Below are 20000 nucleotides of genomic sequence, written 5' to 3'. Positions count from 1 at the left end.
GATTTTCAGTCAGATGATCGTTGAAATGAATTTTACAGACGTATTTGCCTGGACACGGGTGACTTTAGTGAAAGGATTTTCTGACATTAGCTGTATCCAAGGAAGACGTCTCTAAAATGAAGAGAATCTCAATCGTGAAAGGAGCACAGGGGTGGGATCGAAGCTGCCCTGCGTTTATCTGACATTGACAGCTGTGTGGAGTTAATGAAGGTTCGTAATTAACATGGATTTCCGCTAATGTTCAAGGGTTTTGTATTCCAAATGAAAAGTATTAATCCCTTTAGTTCGAAAGTATAGGCAGCCACTCTCAAAACCCTGCGGTCAATCCTTCACTAACATCGCCAAAGAAGCCCTAGTCAGGGAAATGGAAAATCGGTTCATTGTAAACAAGCCTGTGATTATGTTCTGTTGTGTTTATTCAGCCGCTCCTGTACAGCGTGTGAATGTTTCGCACTCGCTGCGTTTTTCGAAGATGTTTCTCCGGAGTAGTGCAAGTTCTTTGCATCAAGTGGCCTAAAATATATTTTAGGTGGCTCTAAGGGGATGTTTCATTTTTACTACCTTCGTCACGAAGGCTCATTTGCATACTGCTTATACCCACCGGTCTATGCCGCTTGTCCTTTCTGGCTCCGCGTCCTTGTCGAATGTGGGTTCTTGCTTTCTCCTACTTGAAGGAACGTCTCTTAGTTGATTTATCCTTATGAATTTTCCATGTACAGGTTACACTTTGTCACGCCTCTGTGAGTTTCTGCCTGCCAATTCTCATCAGCGTCTGCTGGATCAGGGTACTTAATACTGTAAATATGAAAGACAAACATTACGAGACAAATTCATGGGGAATAAATTAGACTGACGGCTCCCTTCCGTCAAGACTGTTAGTTTTAGGCAGAAATTTAATTTTAATAAAATGATTGCTATGTAAATATTAATTGTCACACCTCTGCTAATCAAAGCAGGGGACACAATACTGGAATATACATCCACGTCTGAATTGGTATGCTATTTTTTTTTTTTGCTTTGAATTATTTTTTATTATTATATTTTCCATCATTTCAATATTTGTTAAAGTTTTAGTCATTTTGTTGGTTTTTGGTGTCTGTTTATGTATATGAATGTGTGTGTGTGTGTGTGTGTGTGTTGGTTGGTTTTTCCAGCTGTCTAGGAGCAGTTTGCGAAATGCATGGCTTAAAGGCCGGGACACACCAAGCTGACTTCAAAGAACTAGCAGCGACGAAAGCCGACGGTGTTGTCGCCTCACATCGGCAGCGTCGACCCAAAAAGCTGCACTCGAACACACCGCACAGACTACAGCCGGCGGCAAACTAAAACATGCGTTCTGCGCATGCGTGAGAGGAATTAACTGTCTATATCAGCAGCTATCAATAGTATATATTCGTCATTCAAAAGGAGAAACCGAAAACTAAGATATACGAGATAAACGCATATATATACGAAACGTAAACAAAGCAGCGACAAAAAGCTGCACTCGAACACACCGCACAGACTACAGCCGGCGGCAAACTAAAACATGCGTTCTGCGCATGCGTGAGAGGAATTAACTGTCTATATCAGCAGCTATCAATAGTATATATTCGTCATTCAAAAGGAGAAACCGAAAACTAAGATATACGAGATAAACGCATATATATACGAAACATAAACAAAGCAGCGATTGCTTACCATTTTGAATAACTTTAATAATTTTAAGCGGCTCATGTTGTTATGAAAACATTCGCGTATTAGAATGATTTGGAAAGATCACGTAACATTTAAACAGCCTTCTGTCTGTACCGCCTTCGTTTACGTGCTTGTTTTCATCACTTTCGCTTTAATTCTCGTTCGCTAAACTGAACATCCAATCAGAGCTCTCACTCGCGCCGATGGTCCCGATGGCCTGACGCCGATTCAACATGTTGAATCGGGCAAACTGCCGCCAACGTGAGCCCGACGAGTAGAACACACCAAACAAACTAGACCGACCATCACTCGCCGTTGGCCAACGGCCGACCGTCGTCTTGGTGTGTCCCGGCCTTAAGATGTTTGAATGTTTCCAGCATTGAATGAAAGAAAAAGGAAGTACAAATTGTATAATTAGATCTGAAATGGTGTACAAAGTTATTTTAAGTTGGTAAGCAACTATCCTATTTGAATGCCCCAATTGAGAATTGAAAGTGATCTGAGACCCAATCTTGACTAAACTGGACCAAAAATAAGATGTGAGTCTACATATGCAGTGTGAATGCAGAGAATTTTTCATCTACTTAAAGAGGTCTGAGTTTGAGATAACAACATTTTAGTGCATTCACTTTGTGACACTTCAAGCGATGGCTTTTTAAGAGCTATAATAAAACCGAGAGCTTGTTGCTCATATGCTCGAGTTCTCAGGAGGTCTCTTTAGAGCGACACACAGTCTTTTTTTTTTTTATCTCTCCATTGTTTTCCTGGACCTCAGACAAGAAATTACTTCTGTCTTTGTCTGAAGTTAATTCATTATATGAGGGCAGCACAGAGGTGCTCTCTGAAACTGCTCTCTGAACAGTGAATGAAGGCGAACGATAAGATAAAAGCGAGACTCTAGTTATCTCTGTTAAATTCAATTTGCCTTCCTGCTCTCTCTTGGTTTCAGAAAGAATAAAATGTCATTAGGAGTATATCTCATCTTGACTTCCACTCAAATTAACAGTATTCCGATTAAGGCCATTTGACGTGCCGTATACTTGGGTGAGCATATTAATCATCAGAGCATTATGTCCTTACCAACACCAGCTATTTCACTTTAAGACCCGCTTTTAACTTAAGCATAAGCTAAATTATATAAATGGATATTACCCATACTCTTACATCTTCTGACTTTTATAATTAACAGCCCTTTCATTGCTTTGAACAGTTAATTGGCTAGTGTCTTTTGATAGCCATCAATGTACTAATCCTCACCAAAAGATACTATCAGTCAATTAACATTTTAAATGACTCTATTGACAATGTTATCTTTAAATCTAGATGTTAAAATAACAATGAAGGACAAGACTTGTTCAGACAGTGCAAGTAGGACGATGATTCTGTTCATTCCGAGGTCTACAGTAGTACTGACATTTTGTATGCTTTTCAAAAACCTGAATCTTTTAAATATTCGTTTAAAAAATATACAAAACTATTTTCATGTTGTGTTTGTGCTTATGACATATTTACAATTACTCAGAACTTCAGAACACTGCAAGACAAAAAGGGGTCCCACTTTATATTGCGTGGCTTTAACTACTATGTACTTACATCAAAAAATAACTACAATGTACTTATTGTGTTCATATTGTATTGCAAAACACTTTTGCTGCTATTGAGGTGGGATATGGGAAAGGTTAGCGACAGGTTTGGTGATATGGTTAGGTTTAAGGGTGGGTAAAGGTGTAAGTCAAGTGAAAACAGTGTGATTATAAATGCAGGTATTATTTAAATACAAGTACAATGTAAAAACATATATGTAGACAATAAGTTAATTGTATCAAATGATTAATTGAAATAGTAAAGGCCACCTAATATAAAGTGCGACCCAAAAAGGATTTTTTTACTTCTTGACTGGTGCACACTTTTAAACTTTTTAATCAAATAATATTTTTCTTAATTTTTTTTTCTATTAATATATTGTACAACATGGTACTGAAAGGTTACCGTATTTACTACCAAGGTGTTAAAAAGTGGTAATAATGTGGCACCTTCGGTATATTTCATTAGTTATTTAGACATAAATGTTATATTTTCTTATTACAGGCACATGCTGATTAGTTTTTGCATTCGTTATTTTTATTTTGGGCTAATTTGTTTACTTAACCTTCTGAAGAAGTTGAGAAATGTTTACTGTGGCAGATGAATTACATCCTCCATTTTTAACAGGATCATGTTGCTTCGGAATAACACCCTCCGCATCATTAACTCCAGCCGCTCAGATGAGGGAAGCTACGTGTGCCGTGCGGAAAACCAGTTCGGTTCAGCGGAGTTGACGACCGTGCTTCTGGTGAAAGGTAAGAGACCCTCATCAACCTCCAGCCCCCATCCCGTCGGTCCCATCCCGTGGTTAACCACACTAGAGCAAACAGAGCGCCGCCTGACTGAGCCAGATGGGAGAAGAGTTCATTGCGGCTTATCAGGCGTGAAGATGTTTGTTTTGCCCGCTCAAGAATCTGCTCACAAGAGCATCTACTGTCTCCTAGGACAGCTATTGTTGAGGAGGTTGTTCTTTACCAAGAAAACAGATAATAACTAGGAGGCATGGGACAGATTGTCTTAACTTTATCACTGTTAGCGTATGTGAGTATTTGTTGAAAGGAACTCTTGAGATACAAAATACATGTCACGTGCAAAATTACTATTTCATAACACATTGTACTGTACGTGAGTCTGAGGCACTGTTTGCATCTTGTATTAAGATGCATTTTGGCACAATATATCAATGTTGGAATTGATTGTTTTTGTGCGCTTTCTCAAAAAAACACGTCCCGTAATGCTCACATATTAGGTCAGTGGGCAGAGAGTAGGTGGCCTTTTGAGGCTATTTGAACACATTCAACCATTTGAGCCTTTACACTACAAATGTTATCCAGTCAAATTAGTTTTCTACTCTGAAAGCAGTCGAAAGCGGACAAGCTCAAAATGTTTTATACCCTATTTTCATCTATATTTAATGTCATTATTTTGTCATTCTATTGACGAAAATGCATTTTAATGCCAGAAAACTGTCAAAGTTATAATGTATGGTCACATTAGTGAAATCTCTGCAAAATTTTGAAGGATAAAAAGGTCCATGGTCAGTAGTGTCTATAATCAAAAGTCACTTTCAAACCAAGCAGCTTTTGTTTGTTTGAACAGCAGATTTGTGTGAGCAAAATTTAACTTTTATTATCTCTCTAGACCCATTATTAGGTCTGAAAACTAAATTTTTAGACATTTTTTGTTACAAATATGAATTAGAAATGCAAATTAACCATAACTGTTTTTTATGATAATTGTTTGTCAGTTAACATTAAAATACCATAATGAGGTAATGTGACAGGAATGTAACATACTAGTGAGGTATAATGCGTGTTTTATATATCATTTAAAAAATAGCATGTACTGCACAGCTAAATGCAACAATCTCATGTAATGTCAAATATTTCCGAGTGAAAATGTAGAATTGGATTGGATTTTGGATGTTAGGTGATTCAATTATTGAATTATTCAATTATTGATGAATATTGCCCTTAGTTGCATCAGTAGAAATTAAAACTTCAGAGGCAGAGAAACTTTTTATTTTCTTTTTTATTCCCTCCAATAAGGTCACATTAGTTATTGTTAGTTAATGCATTAACTAACATTTACTAATAATGAGAAATGCATTTGCTATAGTATTTATAAATCTTTGCTAATGTTAGCTAAACAAAATAATACAAATGTTCATTGGAAATTACACTGCATATGGACATCAGATGCCATTCATAAAACACAAGCTGCAAATAAAACAATAAAATCATATTGTATTAATAAATAATATGATACAATTTAATGCAGCAATTTATATAAGCTGTTGCATATTTTTGCATAGTTTGTCAAGGTCTGATATACTAGAGGATAAACTTGATGTTAGAAACCATTTTCCCTTTTTTCCCCTCAAAATTACAAATTGACAATTATGAATTTTACTGTAGTTTAATAATGCATTTGTTTTCCAAATAGTAACTGTATCCAGAGTTTCTGACATAGCTGCAGATGTCATATGGTCCTTGTGTGCTGATGACGGAATGATATTCATGTTTCAGAGCCCATGCGGGTGGAGTTGAGCCCCATCCGGGTGGAGGTGACGGTGGGAGAGAGTGTGGTGCTCAGCTGTAAAGTCACTCATGACCCCTCACTGGACGTGTCCTTCCTCTGGCTGCTCAACAACCAACCGCTCAACACCCAGCAGGAGGGCGGTCACTTTGAGTACATTCAAACAGTAAGTGGCTTCACCACAGATGTGCTTCTGTGTACTTGTGCTGATGCTGTAGGTGACATATACTGTAGGTAATGAACTGTGCGTCTGTTTGGTGGTCATATGGTTGGTATTATTTGGTGTTTTATGGATATTAATGTCACTTGCACTATGCAATTTTTAAAGAATATGCAATATATCAGTGATAAATTATGTATCAGTAGTATATCGATATCAGTCAGTATTAGTCTTTTGTAAATTATTGGCATCGACCTGACTTGGCAGATATTAAAAATAGCTTCTTTTTTTTTTTACATTCAAACAGTATGTTTTCTCCTTTTTTTCAATAAATCACTTATATTTCACTGATATTTGCTTCTTTTATCATAATGTTTGTTTCACTGGACTTTCACTGGATAAGTGCAATGCTATACCAGATGAGCTACCAAGCAAGTTTACTACATCAGAAAAACCCTCAAAATGTACTGGTTCATAAATGCACTATACTAAAAGTGAGAACATAGTATTGTTTGAGGAACCATGCAAAAATAAACCTTTGTTAATCTACCCCACGATCATAATTTGTGGCCACTAGTGATAATTTTACCTATAAACTGCAGTGAATTGTATGTATGGGTATAGAGCAGTATAGGTGCATTTTTTGTAATTTTGCTAAAACTTTTTTTTATATAGTAACTGTCAGTATTAGCATTTCATCAGTTATTGGCACATGCTTCATTTGGATGACATTGGATGTACAGTAGGTAATTTTAGAGTGGTTTTTTTTTCAACTGAAACATTAAACTATTTTTACATAATTTGCATAAGTTTCCTATCAGTATCACTCAGTATAAACATTTTATAAACTATTTGCATCAACTTGATTTGGTCATTGTGACACGAGTCCGACTCTCTAACCCATAGGCCACGACTTAGAAACATCGTAAATTACTAATTATAATGCTTACATTTCCTCAGTTATTCAAAAAGCAGCTACAGAAAACGAGCAAAGAACATTACATTACCAAAGAACATCATCACAAGCTCAGTCTAGCGCGAGTAAATGCACTTTAAAAACACTCCCATTGAAGTGCCCCTATTTTGCCTTCTCGAATATTACCTTTCATGCAGTGTGTCATGTAGCTGTATGGGAACATAAACTATCTGCAAAGTTGTGAAGACGACAGTGCACGATAAATAAAGTTATTGTCTATAAACAAAAAAGAGTCGGCTCGCAATCGCCTAAACGAGTCGTCAGGAATTTGAATGTTATTCTGTTAACTTACGAAGTAACACATTTACGTCACAAAGTAATACATTTGCATAATGTCTGCCCACGTTCTAAGTTACGTCGCCAACTTGCCCGCCCACAAACAGTACAATTTCTGTGTGGTTAACATCATGTCGAGAAGACGCTGTATCCTACACTGTGAGAGTAAATTTGTTTTATCACATCTTATAATTACCGCAAACTTGTTAACACTTGGCACTTCCTGAAGAAACGTCCTTCTCCAGTCGTGCTTGCGAATCAGTCTCGTGTCGATGAGCCAGTTCAACCGTTTCATCATCAGACTCCGGCTCGAATTGGTAAGGTACAATCGATACCATCTTTTCTATGTATTGACAAGTCTCCAGGGCTGTCATTCCGTCATGGCAATGGGCGTTTCGTTTCCGACACGCGCTGTACGTGGTTGACCAATCCAGAGCCAATCTCTCTACGGCTCTGGACCAATCACAGCAGTGAGGGCACACGGAAAGGAGGGGTTTAGAGAGATTGATTCTTTGAACTGCTTCGCACAAGTCGTTTACGAATCGTTTAGAAATAAGGTAAAATTAAATACATTTTTTGAGAAAACTAATGTTTTTTGACCTTGCATGCATGTAAACTTGTTTTAGGAGACTCATAAAACAATATTAGCAACCTTAAAAATGGCATAATAGGGGCACTTTAAAATCAGTGAATCTACACTGTATGATAAATAAATCTCTTATACTTACATCGCACGTACTTCTGCACTTTGTTGTTTATGATGAGAGAATTTGCAAGTCAGAAATCAGTCAGCGCACGCTGAACAACGGAACTCCGCTGGTTCAGCGGTGAGTCATCTGAGCGCCGCTGATTGACCAATGCATTCATAAGCTCAGCATAATTGTGTGTGATTGGTTATAAAGCGCAATACTGTAAAACGCGGAAAAAGAAATACACTGCAACAAATAAGTCCTAATATTAATTAGAGAGTATTAGTAGCCTGATTATAATAATAATAATAATAATTGTCTTGCTATCGTCAAAGGCATCAGCCACAGGCGATATCTCTGACTATCATCGATACACAATACTATCGTCTATCGGCACAACCCTAATACCACCCCTCCCCCCCAAAAAAAAGTGTTAATGTCTCTACACTCATGTTTTGTACGACAAAAAAGCAGACACACAAACAAAACAAAGTTAAAGATTTTAATGATATTTTAATGATAGCATTTTTTCTTTCTTTTTCCCCAAAAGTACTTTTTAAGTATTTTACTGCTTTTATGGTTTTTTGAAAACAGATATCTTCAGTCTGTTGCTCCTGAACAGATGGAGTCACAGTTACTTATTTTAGGGATGCCACATTGCACCAAATCCTGCTTTAACTGGAGTGAGAATCAATCCAGTGAAAGGTCAGCCAGGACCGTATGTCATCATGATGAAAGACCTGCTGTGAATCACACCATCATGTTTATCAGAGTCTCAGAGGAGCAGCAGCTCCACACACCCTCCACCCTTCCTGCAGGATTGACAACACTCCCTGATTAGAACGCATCAGCAGGCATTCTGCCGCCACAAAACCATGCACTGACGTGATTTCACAAGGCTGCATTTGAACAGTAATATTGTGAAATATATTGCATTTGAAATTAAATGTTTTTAATTATTCCAAACATTTGAGCGGTATTGTATATATTATTTCTCGTATGGAAAATAGTGCTAAAAAAATTGTCACTTTATAAGTCTTCCTGCATGAGCAAACTACACATTTTCAATCAACGATCAGTGGGTTGTCTAACTCACTAATAGACTAGTCGAGTACTGGACAACTAGTCAATCATGATGGCCCATTCCTTGAGAGCCTTCAGCACAATGTTAGTCCCAGGCTGTTTGCATTTCGTACACACACAAAATATATTTCTTAAACTGGCAAGCTCCAATTTGATTGGCTGGCTTTGACAATAACATAAACTACTTGTTCACTACTCCGACATGAAGTCGCCTCATCTCATGCATGCATTCATGTAACTCCTAATAGGGATGGATCACTCCTCAGCACCAGCTACGACTGACACAATTAAGTTCAAACCGTCTTGTGTCCTCTTACTATCAGATTATACTCATATTGAAGTCTTCCCTCCGGCTGACAACATCATTTGGTTCGTTCACAGCAGCACTGAGCACCAATCTAACTGCCAACTAACTGTCACTGTTACACATTCACGTGCAGTGTTAGCCAGGGTTTAGGAGATGTTATATTCGATTAGCCCACAATGGGTTTAATTGCTAATTGGCACAGCAGCTAACTGGGTTTTGGGTTGTTTTGAGAGTAATTCATGTAAAATGAGCTGATTAAAGCTTCTGTTTATTGTTCCTTTTTGACATAAATTAGCCAATGCTTTCATCCACATCAACATGCAATTACACACAACCCATACTGCTTTAAGAAGTGACAAAATGTTTCTAAAAAAAAATACAGATAGTATTTTATATTAATAAGTTGGTAAGTGAAAAGTTAGTCAGATGCTCATAAATTAGGGACTTGACTAGTGTTCATTCCACCCTCGAGGTGCATGTTTCCATTAGCCATGTAAAATGAATTATTTATTTCTACATGTTGTTCTCATGTAGTTGTTAGTTTTTCAGTGCTAATGAATACTTTATGAGTCACTTGTACCATAGGATGTTCTCATGAACCCCAGAAAATGTCTGCTCAGCAAATACTCTCAGAGTAGGCATAATTTACTAAAATATTAATAGTTTTTTTTTTTTTTTCCATGGAGAAGTTAAAAAGAGAGAGTTGGTGGATTTGTCCGATTATTGCATAAAGAACTTAGTGGCACAAATTTTTTTTCTTTTTTTTTGAACGAACTTTTAGACATTTTATAAACTGTTATACTGAGAAGTACTGATTAACTTTTGTTTTGTAATAGAAAAAGAAGAAGCTTTTCATTTTGCAATTACCCCATATTCATTCATTCATTCATATATATAACGCTTAACTACTCTAGTTTTAGTTTTTCAAATGTAAAAAAAAACTGCAAAACAGTGACTAAATATAAATGAGGGGAAATGTGTTTAATTATCACAATAAAATAAATTAATTAATAAAATAGTATTTTTCCTTCGGTTTTCCAAATATAATTTTCTTTCGGTTACACTTTACTTGAAGGGGTGTGCATAAGACTGACATGACACCTTCATAATCATGACATGACACATGTCATGAATATGAAGGAGGTTTTATGCATGTTTATGACAACTGTCATTAAGTGTCATTCGCTCAGTTATGTAATTTCTAATGCAAATATGACATTATTTGACCTAACCGTAACCTAACCCTACCCCTACCCTTACCCCTAACCATAGCCCATAACAAAGACATCTCAAACAATGTCATCTTTGCATTAAAAATTACATAACTGAGCGAATGACACTTAATGACAGTTGTCATAAACATGCATAAAACCTCCTTCAGTCTTATGTACACCCCTTCAAGTAAAGTGTTACCTTTCTTTCTTTCTTTCTTTCTTTCTTTCTTTCTTTCTTTCTTACTTTATTTTTTTATTTAAAGCAGAATATTCTTCACAGGAAGCACATATTTGTTGAGACAGTGCATGGCAGACAGTGGTGCAGCACCCAGTTGTCTGATTCATGTGCTGTAATTTTAATCAGCCCCTGTACTAAAGAACTGCCTCTAGACCATGAATTATTTGCAGTCTCGCCTGAGGCGTTTCGCATTTCCAGAGAAGAGCAGATTGAGGAAAGTAATGGTGCGCGTGCTCTTAAACTGAACAGGAATCTCTAAATCCACACAAGCCAATAGAGGCTGTAGCAGCTAGCAGTGATTGCTCAGGTGTCAAGCACCGCACGGAGCTCTATTTCTCTCTTGCCCTCACTTCTCTGTTTTTCTTTGTGCTTCCTCTCTTTTCCCTCCATTTAGCAGTCCTCCACAGCAGACCTGATGATCAGGAGCATCCTCCTGAAGCATGCTGGGAAATATGGCTGTCGCGCTCAGACGAGTGCAGACAGTGTGCTTGCAGAAGCTGAGCTGCTGGTTAGAGGTGAGTACGCCAAAACAAGCTTTTGGTAAGTTGCAGTTCATAATGAAAAACTGTGATTACAGCGTTTTACAAATAACATGAAATCAAAATTGACCCTGTTGACTTTCTGAATAAATTTCCCTGGTTTTATTGGGAACGAGGCATGATTTATCTCTCTGCATTATTCGAAAGAAACAGGTGCTTGTTTTCTGAATATTTCATCTCAACATTCTCCAGTTCCGAAATATTTTTTTTTCCAATGACATTACCAAGGTTGTGTAAATATTACTTATTTAGGGCCTTTCCACACTGAGGGCGATGCGAAAAAGCGAGGTGAATCGCCGACGAACGTTGCTTCCACACCGAACGAGAAACATCCGTTGCTCAATATACAGCAATAAATTAAGATAAACAAGGTTCTACACCAGAAACAAACTATCTATAATGCTTACAACAATAGGCTACATCCTAAAATATAATCAGAAGTACAATTAGCATCAAGCTACACTTGAAAATGTATTTGCTTACCCACTTTAAACCATCATCGAGTGTTTGTAATAACTTCCAATTGTGATCTATAGTTGATTTTGATTAATAAGCAGACACATGCACTCTTTGCATGTTTAATAACGCTACACTGCTAATATTTGTCATAAACATCCTTTATTGCTATAAAAATACCATGAGCTGCATACAAAACACAGAAAATATATCGTCATAATCATGTCTATTTGCTTTCATATTTCATGTGTAGAAAAAGAGTGAACACACTCTGACTCATAACACTCGCGCACATGGAAGAAAATGGACGGTGCTCTACAGATCACATAATTCAGTGGACAATTAATAGAAATTTTATTCTGTATAAAGAACATGTGAGAATAAATCTCTTCTCAAATACCAACAATAACTAGAACTCAGCATCCACTCTCTTATCCAGGATACTCTTCTTCTGTGTTTGTTTACACTGGTTTCTGAAACAGCGCTACCATTCTTGCCTTTTTGTGCAACAGCAGCTGCTCCGGTCACGTGATCCAAGCTCAAATCTTATTGGACATCCCGTGATTTCGCTTTGTGGAACTGAAAAGATTCGTCGACTGGTTCGAAAAAAAAAAACATTCGCAATTTCGGTGTGCGAATGTTCTTGGTCTATGTGGAAGTATCCATAGAAATCTATTGTTTTATTCCAGCGCGTCATCGCATCCGATATTCGTTTCGCTTTTTCGCGTTCAGTGTGGAAAGGCCTTAACTTTATACAGTTCAGTCATTTCCTGATAGTTAAAAGTTCCACCCTCCATTTTTTTTATATGAATAAATTCAAATTCATTGTAACCAACTGTAAATATTATCATATACAGTATGTCAAAATTGCAATTTGACAGATAAATTAAATAAAATTAATTTTCACATAATCACACAATAGTATATATAGTAAATATTATAAAATAATTATTATAAAATAACTAATAATCATACTGCCCACTCTGGTCTAAATATTTGCACTGTTTCTAAAAAATAATTTATTAGCAAGAATATGCAATGAGTATGAGTATGCAAAATATAATGTTTAAAGAATGTTAAAACTGGCAAGAAATCAAAATTGTCCTAATTTACTGCCTTAACAAACCCCTGGTCTTGATTATTATACAAAAAAAGTGTTTTATGGTAATTCATTAAAGTGTAATAACTTTCTGTGCCTCTAAAATTGGTTTTCAACCAGAGGGGCCCAGAAACCTTCCAAGGGGGTCACAAGATGAGTTCAATTTACTTAATTAAAATGCTAAATCACAAATGTAAATCAACATGTAAACTGAAATAACATTTATTTTTGCCCTCAATAACCATTTTCATTGAAAATCATTCAGAATCAATCTTAAATATTATAATATACAATATTATAGAAACGATGCATTCATTAAATATTAACAATCCCAGTTTCTGTTCGTTAAAAAAAGTTTGAAAACGATGCCTTTGAAACAGGAAGGTTGAGAACCACTGCTTTAAAAAACCGTTTATATCCTGCTGCATATTAATGTTAACAAATTATTAACTATAAATATTAGTAACTAAATATACTGTTTTCTTGGAGCCGGATCGCATTATGGATGCTAACTAATTGTGAATGTTGTTTTACATTTTACGAAGAGTTTCTGCACTTTATAATCACAAGTCATTTCCTCCTACAAGAACTTGCAGCTTCTTATTTAATTAAGAGCTTGTTAAAATTAACAATAGTTTCATCAATGTCTACTAGATGTTATTCCTGTACAAAACCTCACTTAACCTCACTCACGTGATGGGTTGCATGATTCTTTTGTAAGCAAGCAGAGTCATTAACTTAGCTGTGCCTCCAACATCGTTGGCCTACAAAGAAATGTGTTGTCCGCACTAGCTGACCTTCAGCCACGTGTGTTCATGATGTTAGCCAGAGCACTTCCACATGTGCGCTGCTTCCTTTCAGACAAGAAAATCCTTTTGTGGTCTCCATCCAGACGTAAAACAGAAACCCCTACTGCTGCTGTCATGGTGATGCGCCATGCATATTAATATCCTCGATTGCAAAGCCACCTTTCAGTCCAACCTTTTAACACATCTCTTTTCAAACCACACAGAATATTGACTTCCATTGGCCGAAGCAGCTGTCAGCCTCTCTGTTACAACTCTTTCCTCTTCAGCCAGTCGCTGATTCTGTACACAATGATTGCACTTACTTCTGAAGGCTGAGAAATGTGCATAAAAGCACAGTTTAAGACAGAAAAACATTTCACCATTCAACCATGCCTAAGAGGGCTGGCAGACTACACATAATTGACATGAAGAGGAAAGAGAGCGGGTTCTTTAATCAGTGTGAAATCCTTGCCGAGAGATCATCCAGAATCATTCCATGCTTAAGAAAGTCTTTGTAGAGATTGAGTGGAATTGAATTACACATGTATACACATACACAATGTTTCTTGTCATCTCATTACACCAAGAAAAAAAAAATAGACTAGCAGTCAAAATAATTTCAATTTTTGATGTTTTTGAAAGAAGCCTCTTATGCTCAACAAGGCTGCATATATTTGATGAAAAAAAAATGGAGTATTGGCTGCCGAAAATTCAGCTTTGCCATCACAGAACTCATTACCGTGTATTTTAAAATATATTTAAAAAGAAAATAGTTCTTCTGATCTGTAGTGATTTCACAGTATCATTGTTTTTAATATTGATTAAATATCAATATTTAATCAAATAGATGGACTCTTAGTGAGCAGAAGATGCAAAAATATCAAAAATGTGCATGATTTTCACTCTAGTAAAAAAGTAATATATTTAAAATACATTCATTCCATACTAAATATGTGACCCTGGACCACAAAACCAGTCTTAAGTCGCTGGGGTATATTTGTAGCAATAGCCACAATAACATTGTATGGGTCAAAATTATCGATTTTTCTTTTATGCCAAAAATCATTACGATATTAAGTAAAGATCATGTTCCATGAAGATATTTTGTAAATTTCTTACCGTGAATATATAAAAACGTAATTTTTGATTAGTAATATGCATTGCTAAGAACTTCATTTGGACAACTTTAAAGGCGATTTTCTCAGTATTTCGATTTTTTTTGCACCCTCAGATTCCAGATTTTCAAAACGTTTTAGTTGTATCTCGGCTAAATAATGTCCTATCCTAACAAACCATACATCAATAGAAAGCTTATTTATTCAGCTTGATGATGATGTATAAACCTCAATTGAAAAAAAAATTGACCCTTATGACTGGTTTTGTGGTCCAGGGTCACGTATAGTTCAAATCTATTGACATAATTACTGACATATCTCTCGAAACTTACTGATATAAAAATTATAATTAAACTTTATCTGGAGTACTACTTGTGTACAATGCACGTTTCTTAATATTAAGCCTAAAATGTGTTTTAATGTAAGTATTAATGGGGACCGTATGATCTTTGAATAATATCGGTCTTTAAATGCAAGATATTTAAAGTGTACCTAACGTATACTTGCAATAGTTCCACTTTAACGCAATCAAATATACTTATGTATATCTTTAGTTGGAGTTCAGCACTGCTTCTGCACAATTAAAGTGCATTAAGTACAAAATTAGTTGTTACAATTTAGCAGACTTTAAGTATACCAGTTTAGTTTACAATTACAATAGTTTAGTTCAAAAGTACAATTGCAGGGTACTTTTATTAAGCACATAAATATAATGTATTTATGTAATAAATATATAGTATTTATGTTTAATGTAGTATACTTGGTTTGAAATTAATGTATTTCAAATACATTTTAATATATTTATTTTTCACTAGGCAGTAGCACTGTGAGACATATTCTTTATAATGGCATGTGCTATATAAAGGCCCTTGATAGTTTTCAAAATTCACAGTTATTGTCTACTGATTTTTTTCTTCTTCTGCTAAACAGTCGGTACAATGTTAAACAACAGTACAGTTCATTGAACACACTGTACTTCTGTCCTTCACAGCTTCGTTTTCATTCCTGTCAGAATTGAAATTTGACTGGTATATTATTTCACATTTTTGACCAGTAGTGTACATTAACTGACGCACCTGTAGATAATAATAGTGATAAAATCCTATTGAATACTGAGAAACATGGTTCACCCAATCAGTGGATAATCAGGGGAAAGAAAGCCAGATGTTATTATTAAACACTGGAAGAACTAATCATAAGTAAAAAAAAAATAAATAAAAATAAAATATTTAAGTATACCAGTTTAGTTTACAATTACAATAGTTTAGTTCAAAAGTACAATCGCAGGGTACTTTTATTAAGCACATAAATATATAGTATTTATGTTTAATATAGTATACTTGGCTTGAAATTAATGTATTTCAAATACTTTTTAATATATTTATTTTTCACTAGGCAGCAGCACTGTGAGACATATTCTTTATAATGGCATGTGCTATATAAAGGCCCTTGATAGTTTTCAAAATACACTGTACATGTCCTTCACAGCTTCGTTTTCATTCCTGTCAGAATTGAAATTTGACTATGGTATATTATTTCAAATTTTTGACCAGTAGTGTACATTAACTGACGCACTTGTAGATAATAATAGTGATAAATTCCTATTGAATACTGAGAAACATGGTTCACCCAATCAGTGGATAATCAGGGGAAAGAAAGCCAGATGTTATTATTAAACACTGGAAGAACTAATCATAAGTAAAAAAATACAAAAATACAAAAAATTAAATACTCAGTATACATTAAACGATCTGTAATAACAGACATAGCATAGTGACCCCTTAATAATACAGTTACTCATATTTGTGTGGTGTGTGAAAAAGGACCAAGTTATTACTGATGTGGTTTGGAACTTCATTAAAAATAAAGGTTATCAAATAAAGTTTATCGTTTGGTTTCTGCATAGACCTGCGTTTGCCTCTCTCATTATTTACACTACATTAGTGAATCGGTGGGCGGGGCTAAACAGGCAGTGATGTAGAAGCAGGCGTTGATCTTCTTCTGCAGAGACGGTGTTTAGTCAAACTATTACGTCATAAAGTGGCACATTCCACAACCTGTAGTTTAGGTGGATTGGCTTCAATATAAGCTGTTTTTAAGTTTTTAAGTTTAGAGGTATTGAACTAACAGAATGTTTTTATAGCACAATGACCTCTTACATGTAAAAAGATCAAGGGAATTTAGATTTTTCAGTTCATGACCCCTTTAAATATGGTCAATGTGTACTGAAGAATGTCTTTAAATCTTTAAAGCACAACAAAAGATTAAAAGACTGGTTTAAAATGTAATTTATGATGGATGGATGGATGGATAGATAGATAATTATGCAAGCCTCACATCAGCAAGTACAGTGCCAAACTTCAGAGTAGTGTAAAGCATGCCGCCACTGGACTCTGGAGCAGTGGAAACCTGTTCTGTTGAGCAGGGGTTCTCAAAGTTGATATTCAAAGGTCTGAATCTAAATGATCATCAACATCAAAAGGTCTGAAATAATTATTATTACAAAACTTATTTTTAATAAACAAGCTTATAACTTTATATAACTATTCAACTTTATATATGCTTAATGATCATATTCATGACGTCATCAGGTTATACTTGTATTTACTCTCTGAACTGTAACAGTACTGCATTTTTATACAATTAAATGCCCAATAAAGCAGTTCTCATTTACATATTTGATGTTACTGAAATAGTAACCTGCAGTCACTTCAACTGAATTGATAACTGCAATACGCTGTTATACAGCAGTGAATTATATTACTTTATTTTATATATCATGCAGCACAAATGTCCGTCTGTGTAACAAACTATGTGCATATTTACAGACGAACCACATTCATGTTCATGTGCTCAGACAGTCAGCAGTGATGGGTTTTTGAAAAAGCTGTTTTGTACTCATTCATTCACAAGTCTGCTGGATCCGGACTCTAAAGCACTGCTGTAGAGTGACAAATCAAGCTTCTCTGTTTGGTAATCAGATGGCCGAGTCTGGATTTGGTGGTTGCTGGGAAAACATTACCTGTAAGGATTCTCATACTGTACAAAATTTAAAAAAAGTGATATTTTAAAAGCCCAAGAGCCAGTGGCAATACGAATGTAGTTTTTGGCATGCCAGAAAAGCACACTACGACTGCAAATGAAAAACTCAGAGGAATGCAAACGAAATCGAGGCATGTGTGGTCAAATAGGGACAGAAAAAAGAAAAACCTATGAAAGTACAGAGAGGCTGAAGAAGAGGAACAGTGAGATAAGGCAGGGTAAGCCGGAGGGGGGAAAGAGAGAAATTTTGTGGAGAGCATCTGGGAGTTTATCATCTCACAGTCTCACGCCTGGAGTGGGGCTCTGGTCCCACAGGTTATGTACAGCCGTTAACTGTAGACAGAAGTTAGCCCAGAGGTTTGGTCCTCAGCCAAGTGTGTGTCTGGACTGAAATGAGGTGTGTAAAAAGAGGAGTCAGTCCTCTGGGCAAACGTAATCTAGTGTCTGGTGTCTCTTATGTATTGACTTGATCAAAGCATGAGAGAAATCAAAATTACAAATTCACTTTACTAGAAGCAATGGAAACATTTCTCAATCTCTTATTCAAAGCTCAATTACACAGAGAAACGGAAGCTGTAATACACTGGGTATATGTATGAAAAAAGTAAGCTTCGGCATTCTTTTAAAAAGAGTACTTATTATGGACTTAATATACTTTAAAAGAATATACTCAAGTCCAAACTATAGATTACACTATAATGTATAATAACTATACATTATAGTGTAACTGTATATTAAATGCATTTAGCTGAACTTTAGAGTGCTATTTTGACACAATTAAAGGTATAGTTCACCCAAAAATGAAAATTCTGTCATTAATTACTCACCCTCATGTCATTCCAAACCCGTAAGACCTTTGTTCATCTTCAGAACACAAATTAAGATATTTTTGATGAAAACCGAAAGCTCTCTGCCCTCCATAGACAGCAAGGGTCCTACCATGATCAAGGCACAGAAACGTAGTAAGGACATTGTTAAAATAGTCCATGTGACATCAGTGGTTCAACCGTAATTTTATGAAGCTATGTAATTAATGACAGATTTTTCATTTTTGGGTGAACTAACCCTTTAAGTATTACGTAAGGACATCTTCAGACGCATCTGTAATTACAAAAGTTGTAATATTGAATAACACACTTGATAAGTGAATGTACTAATAAGTGCACATCTTTAAATTTTGACAAAAGATGAGTAAAATATAAAAATTATATATTAAAATATACTTTAAAGTAAAAAAATTGACTTTATTAGGGCACTTTTTAGAGTGTAATGTATATTACAGTATATGTACGTAGTTTTTAAGTACACTAGAAGTGCACATTCAATACAGTTAAGCACACTTCTTTTTCACAAGGGCATGGCCATCAAAACGTTTTAGTTTTTAGAGAGACAGCGGCTGTGACAGGTATTGCTGTTGAAATTGTTCTTTAAATCAGAAGCATTTTGTATTCCTCATTGTTGCAGAAATGTAAAGCTTTATGCTTAGCTGGTTTAAAAGAAAATTCCAGTATTGAATTTTTAGGTTGTTCAAAATCGATCTATGATGTTAGAAAACTAGATGTTGGCTCCGTTCCTCAGCTTAGTGAGCTGAAGCATTTAAAGGCTGTTCCAAAACCTAGGCAGCATAATTGTTTATTCTGGCTAATTAATAATCATGGCATATGTTTATGCTTATAGAACATCATAAAGATATGCTAATGGAAAACATTTGCACTGTTCCAAATCAGTCACTTGTAAAGTTGCATTTGAGTTTGGTTGCTGTCTTAGAAGTCAGCTGTCTATGTACAGTAAAGAGTAGAAAAAAATCTGAAAGAAAAATAATGAAATGTGTAAATAGCACTTTTTTTATGCATTGTGATATGTCTGGAGAATTTAACATTAAAACGTATCTTTCCAATTTAAGTCGCCAACATTAATGTAAAAAGTTTCATTCTTATTACTGTAATACTAATAATAATAATAATTATTATTATTTTAATATTATTATAATAATTATGATGATGATGATGTGTAAATTGTAATGTGTTTCAGTGAAATGATTTCATGTGTTGTACTAAATTATTATTTTTTGTTTATTTTAATACAACTTGAAACTTTACTGAAAACATTGAGCAGGATACATTTTAAAAGATTTTGTTCACAGTACAGTAATGAGAATTTTCGGGGGAGTTGCTTAATTTTGTGTTGCCATTGAATTATGTGTCATTTTCTCTCTCTCT

At 35.4% G+C, this 20000-nt stretch overlaps 1 protein-coding gene across 1 annotated transcript in view; it reads left to right on the top strand.

Annotated features, from left to right (window-relative positions):
- Positions 1–20000, top strand: part of LOC107564466 (contactin-5-like) — a 163629-nt gene that overhangs the window by 102456 nt on the left and 41173 nt on the right. Inside the window, exons 11-13 of the mRNA XM_016249554.1 lie at positions 3889–4016; positions 5790–5965; positions 11137–11257. Of these exons, the coding sequence (XP_016105040.1) occupies positions 3889–4016; positions 5790–5965; positions 11137–11257 (425 nt within the window). The remainder of the gene's footprint in view (positions 1–3888; positions 4017–5789; positions 5966–11136; positions 11258–20000) is intronic.

This window comes from Sinocyclocheilus grahami, unplaced genomic scaffold (genome assembly GCF_001515645.1).
Source record: "Sinocyclocheilus grahami isolate Dianchi unplaced genomic scaffold, SAMN03320097.WGS_v1.1 scaffold937.1, whole genome shotgun sequence".
Classification (NCBI taxonomy): Eukaryota; Metazoa; Chordata; class Actinopteri; order Cypriniformes; family Cyprinidae; genus Sinocyclocheilus; species Sinocyclocheilus grahami.
This window is presented reverse-complemented; position numbering and strand designations above follow the sequence as displayed.